Source organism: Cyprinodon variegatus, unplaced genomic scaffold (genome assembly GCF_000732505.1).
Source record: "Cyprinodon variegatus isolate N-32 unplaced genomic scaffold, C_variegatus-1.0 Scaffold344, whole genome shotgun sequence".
Taxonomy (NCBI): Eukaryota; Metazoa; Chordata; class Actinopteri; order Cyprinodontiformes; family Cyprinodontidae; genus Cyprinodon; species Cyprinodon variegatus.
Genome location: NW_015150797.1, coordinates 254,315 through 260,259, shown reverse-complemented (window position 1 = coordinate 260,259; position 5,945 = coordinate 254,315). Strand labels below are relative to the sequence as shown.

The 5,945-nt window shown below is 38.3% G+C and overlaps 1 protein-coding gene across 8 annotated transcripts in view; it reads right to left on the bottom strand.

The window, feature by feature from the left end:
* The window catches only part of LOC107091600 (syntaxin-binding protein 5-like), a 51,061-nt gene that overhangs the window by 33,191 nt on the left and 11,925 nt on the right, over nt 1–5,945 (bottom strand). For all 8 annotated transcript variants that reach the window (XM_015385611.1, XM_015385614.1, XM_015385612.1 and 5 more), the window contains one exon: nt 4,298–4,432. In XM_015385611.1, the coding sequence (XP_015241097.1) occupies nt 4,298–4,432 (135 nt within the window). The remainder of the gene's footprint in view (nt 1–4,297; nt 4,433–5,945) is intronic.

The window sequence follows — 5,945 nt, the reverse complement described above, 5'->3', positions numbered from 1 at the left end:
ACACAAAAGCAATCTAGGAATTTCTTTCATTTTAAGGAAAAACACAGAAGAAAAATGAGTCAATTTCAGAAGCCCTGTTAAGATAATGAGGCAATTACGAAAAAATAAACAAGTCACACCTTAGTCTGCTTTGTACAAAGGTAACACAAAATATCCTCGTCAGAAAAAAGCATCATTTCACTACAGAAAGAGAGATATGAGAGAGAGACGGAGATAAAGAGAGTATGGGGGGGGTATGAGAGATTATAGTGCATGGAGACAGGATCACCGAGGCAACAGAGTGAGGGGCATGGAGGCAGCCAAGATTTGGCCCAAAGAAAGTGTTGCTGCCTTTCAGTGTGGTCTGGCTCTGGTGGCTAATGATCTCATTGCTGCTGATGAGTCAATACAGACAGAGATGTCGCAGTGAGTAAAAACAAGAGAAGAGGAGCTCAAGCCACCACCTAATGAGGACCTGGTATAAACAGCCAACTGACACAATAGAGGTATGTAGTCTGCAAACACAGCCTGGATAAAAGCCAAGCTCGGGTCATTTTGCTTCTATACACCATTGCAAATGATTTCAAAGTAGACTGATTTTTAGTTGCTAACCAACAAGGTTACGTTGCAGACTTGTGAGTATCTATAATTAATCAGAGGCCATGGTGTTCCCTGATAATAAGGGTCTTTAATGAAATGCTTGCAGAGCTTCAACCACCTCCAGAAACAGCTTGCTGGTGGCTTTTTGCACCTTCAGTTCTCTGCGATTTAAAATCATTCTCAACTGTTCATTAAGACAGCAGCTGGCTGAAGGCCCTAACAACGATTCGCCGCCTCCACAGTCTGGTACAAAAAAGAAACGTTCTGCCTTTACCACAGAAGCGATTCTGACCTCACCTATACGGCAGTGGCAGCTGGCCAATAGGGGGCGCTAGGCAGGGTTTATACAGGAATGATTTAATGCTTTTTAATGCTCTTAGAAAAAATTTCAATGCCATCAACAAGTGCCATAACTCTCATATATATATTTATATAGAAATAAAAAACACGGTGAAATCTTTACCATCAACAGGCTGCAGCCATGTCCCGAATTTCTCGTTTTCCAGCCACTTATGTTGAAATTTGCATTTTCCTATTCTCTAGCTTGAGCTTCTTTTCCGAAGCTTTATGATCAAGCGGAAGCAGTTCCGCTCAAATATATTGCGATATAATATATCTGATGAAATTGTTTTTACAATCATTTTTTTTTTACATAAAGTATTTTAAATGCCACGATAATCACATTTAATATTTTTTTTTTATGAAAAAAAAAACAATTACAAAATTAAAATATCTCAAAATATAATAATATATATACTTTTTTAGATGTGCAAGATAAATATTTAATCTTTAAGGACGAGTAAAGCCATTTCCTTTTCGGTTGTAATGGTGATGTATTTCCAAAAAGACGGATGTAGGCGTTTACTGTCTTTTTCCAGGACCTGGTTTAGTTACAAGGCTTGGCTAACTGCATGCAGCGAGGCTAAAGCTTTATTCTGCTGCCTTGACTGCCTGCCTCCTTTTTCAAACGTCAGGATCTGACCCAGCATGGATGAAGACAGGTAGGACCGATCTAAAGCACTTTTTAGAAATGGCAAATAAGAATGAATAACTGGGATTCACATGAAAAATTATCTGATATAGTGTACTTTTTCTAGATGGTTGTTCATTTGCATAGTTGCTATTAAATAAATGCATTCTCAAAAAATAAGTAGTTTCCATATATTAAAAAATTAAAAGTTGACCAATAGCTTCTCCATTATTAAACTGGTACATTATTTTTTGGGGTTTGCGAAACAATACTGGAGCATGCAAAATACAGATTTGCCTTCACAAAGCCTCATAAGGGAAAGATTGTACAAAAAGTAAACCTGTACATGAAATTATTTTTTGATTTTATAATGTTTTTTGTTGTTTGCATTCATATAAATATACTGGTGTGATAACTTAGTATGTTTGATTGGTTTTTGGTAAACTCCACCAGCCGCCACAGCTACATGGTCTGATTCAGTTCCAACAGAGGTGGTGTTCGATTCGAATACCTCAAATTGGATCTAAAATGTTACACAAATGTATTAAAAGGCTGAAGCTCTCCATAATAAAACCCAAAACACAAGAAGGTGAGGACAACTGCATGAGTATATGAAGAAATAATCTCATTTAACCTTCCCGAGCTGAGTTGTGTCGTTACTAGCGCAGCAACTAACGAGTATTTTGCAAATCGATTAATCTGTCGACTATTTTTTCCGATTAATTGATTAACGATCGGATAGCAAAAGGTTTCTTAAAGACTTTTCGCTAAATTAAACCAGGTGAAACTAATTTTTTTCCACTTGAGGAGTTTTGGATAGAGCATATTGACAGACAAAAAACATTTTTATCTTAAATGCAAAATGTTTACATATATATATATATATAGTTTTTTTTTTTACAATTTTGGTATAATGATTGCTGCTGAAGGTGTGTTGCTCTGTCAGCTCAAAGCACGTCTTAAGAGTCTCTACACTCTAGTTACCAATTAGTAAATTAGTTGAAGATTATTAAAATAATCGCTTAATCTGATTGTTTCAGTCCTAGTCTATATGTTCTGTCACCCAGTGGATTGTGGGAAACCCTTTAGCTCCTATCAGCATACTGCCTCCTTGTCCTAGCTCCTTCCTCACTGCCAGCTTCAATAGAACAGCAACCACCGACGCGCTCCTACTGTGGCATAATAACCGTCCTTAAAGATTTTAAGGTATTCAGATCGAGCCGTTGTCATAAGTTTGACATAGACTTGACTTGGACTCGGGGCCCAGGACTTGATCTTATCAGAGTTCATCATCTTCAGAACATATAAGCCACAAACCAATTCTGATCAGTAGATATCAAAACATCTTTCATGCAGTCAATTATTGCAGCCTAGCTTCCTGCTACGCTGAAATTAAGGCTGCTCTGCTCATTTATTATGAGTGTTTGTTGTTCTGAAAAAAAGAAAGAAATAAAATAGCTCCTCCCCAAAATGAATTGCCGTGATCTGATCAGATAGCTAAAGGTGTTGAGAAACCATGATAAACAGTTTTTTTCACAGTGAACAGTGTGAAAAGGGGAGTTTAAATAATAATCCAAGCTCTAAAGCTCTTTAGGAGAGAAATGAATGAATAACAAAATGTTAGCGCTAATTACCTTTTAAATTTTTGTATAAATATTTAAAACATTTGAGGCCTCTTCACATTTCAGATGACTTTTAAATAAATAGACATTGTGAAGGAAAATCTGACAAAAACACCAGAATATCATCAACCTTCTTTAGGAAGGAAGGAACATTTAAAAGCTCAACTCTTAAAACGGAAGTTTGGTTTATTCTAAGTCAAATGAAATGGTGCACAGAGGGAAAACAGAAAAGGTATTTCATAAATGAACTTCCTGAAAGTTGAGACGTTTTACTTTGTAATTAATTTACCAACCAAAAATCCAGAGCTCCCTCACTTACTGTATCAGCATGAGAAAAGTAAAGAAGAAGGCAACTGAGCTAGAAAGCATAGAAAAAGACCTTCCTGTCAGAGAGCCGACAGGCCTTTTAACAAGAAATGACTCTGAATTATCCTCTGGATTTCACACTACATCCTGCCTTCTCCATGTTCATATGCGCTGAGGCCGAATCATCTCCCATCTTCAGTGGCTGTTTCCTTCACAGATCGCACATTCTGCTCTGACACTTTCATCTCTGCGATCTAAAGCAGCAATTTATCGGATTTCACCTGCAGCCTCACGCTCAAACGCACACCTCGCTGTCTACTTCTTATTTCATCTGCCAGTCAGTTTAAAAATCTATTTTTTAATGCTGGGGGCAGGGATTGCTAGAGAAGAACTTTAACAGGCCCAAGTTTTCATTTAGCACACATTTTCAATGCTACTCCATGCATAGCTTTATAAGCTGGCATTTTGCGCTTATATTGTCTGAAGTTATCTTAGAAAAAATAAGTAAAGGATTAGATTTAAAGCTGGGGATGATTATAGGAGGGAGTGGGTTGGTGGGATCCCTGCTAAATCAAGCAGCAGTTGTGGCGCTGCAGCAACACCTCCATGCCTCCCTCACACTGACGAGACCTACAGCGCTATCAGCTAGCAGGACATAACATCAGCATTTGCACAGGCAGCAACATTCCTTTGCATTTCGGAGTTTCCTGGTTCCCCGCACCAACGGACAAGGCAAGATATGCAAACACAGTGGAGACAGAGAGGAAAGAAAAAAAAAAAAGAGAGAGAGAGAGAATAAAGTTGTGAAATGCAAACTCACAATTCAATGGCTTTGTTCCACATAATAACATAGCCTGAGAGGGTGAAGGACTCCACGTTGACAATGTGGATGTTTCCTCGCTCTGTGCCAATGTACAGCCATTTGCTCTGGAAGGGCAGGTGGCAGTATGTGATTCTGCAAGAGATCAGGATGCATCAGCGGCAGGCTTTTCATTATCCCATGAGTCAGACCCATCAAAAGGCCCCCGCCTGTCCCTAATCACGCTGGACCAACTGGAAGGAGCGTTGAATGACTGGAATTTAATTACAAAGGCCTTGCACTGTGTCACACTAATGAACCCGTACTATTTATAACTCAGTGGGGAGGAATAGCAGAATAAATATGGCTGTCTTTTCTCAACTGTGCGGGCGAGACACTGAGCTTTGCATCACTGTTACAGTAAAGGATGCACTTATTGTACAGGTGGAGTCTTTTAAACACACATCCCTTCTATGGTTTTTTGTTTACACCTCGTTGGATTTTAAAGACCATGGGAACCCTAAAAAATACACACAAAAAAAACACATAGGTTGACTGCGAATCAACTGGTTGAATGATAAAAAATGTGATCTTCCCCATCTAACCTGATACCAGGCGGCTCTGAAAATATCAGTCTCTGTTGTGGACGTTGCTCCAACATGTCCGCTATTTATTTTTTAGGTTCTTTGAAATAAATATCAGGGAATGTTTTTCTGAAAGAACAAATAGATCTGGAGCCGATTTCAGCAGATATCGCTTACAGAAATGTTTTATTTCATTTATCCTTTTGGAGCTTTCGACCCGTCTCTCATGCAACATGCTCATGTTGGCAACTTTTAGAAAATCTGCATCCTCTAGAGGATTCACACAGGAATTGGAGCTCAGCCTGCAACTTAATGTAAGACATTAAAGAAATGTGAAACGGACATCCTTTATTGATGATTCCATTTGTTTTGTTGTAAAATCCTGTAAAAATCAACTTCACCTCTTCCTCTACAATAAGAGCAGTCACTGCAGGAAGGCTAAAAAAAAAAAAACATTATGATTAAGAAATGCACAGAAGCATCTCAAAACTACTGAAAACTGCGGTAGCGATCCGGAAACACAACTCTGCTCGGTGCATCTCAGATATTCAAAAAATTTATAATTTGGTTTGTACCAAATAGCGCTGCCACATCAATACCTGTAGCAACCAGGTGATGAGACACTATTGAGTGTGTAAAACTATAAAAAAATTATTGTGAATGGATTTTCTTTTTTTCTTTGATTGTTGTAAAGGCAAACAATGACCTCGCTGTTTTGTACATGTCCATTAACTTCTCCAATATTGTTTATTTTTAACTACAATATTTAAAACTCTGTGGAAAATCTCCCTGCTTCTCCCAAAATGCCCTAATCCCTATATAGGGCACTATATAGTGGTCACGCCATTTTTCTGAGCGTCTAGCGGATTAAAAAGTAGTGAACTCGAAATTTCCCACAATGCATCTTGAAAAGTAGTGACCATCCACGGTCACTAGACAAGGGCTGTTTCTCAATTCACAAGAACGCAGATACGTATGCGTATAGGGCTGCAACTAACGATTATTTTAAAAATCGATGAATCGGGCGATTATTTTTTCGATTAACCGATGAATCGGACAAGAAACATTTTTTATATTGACCTCTT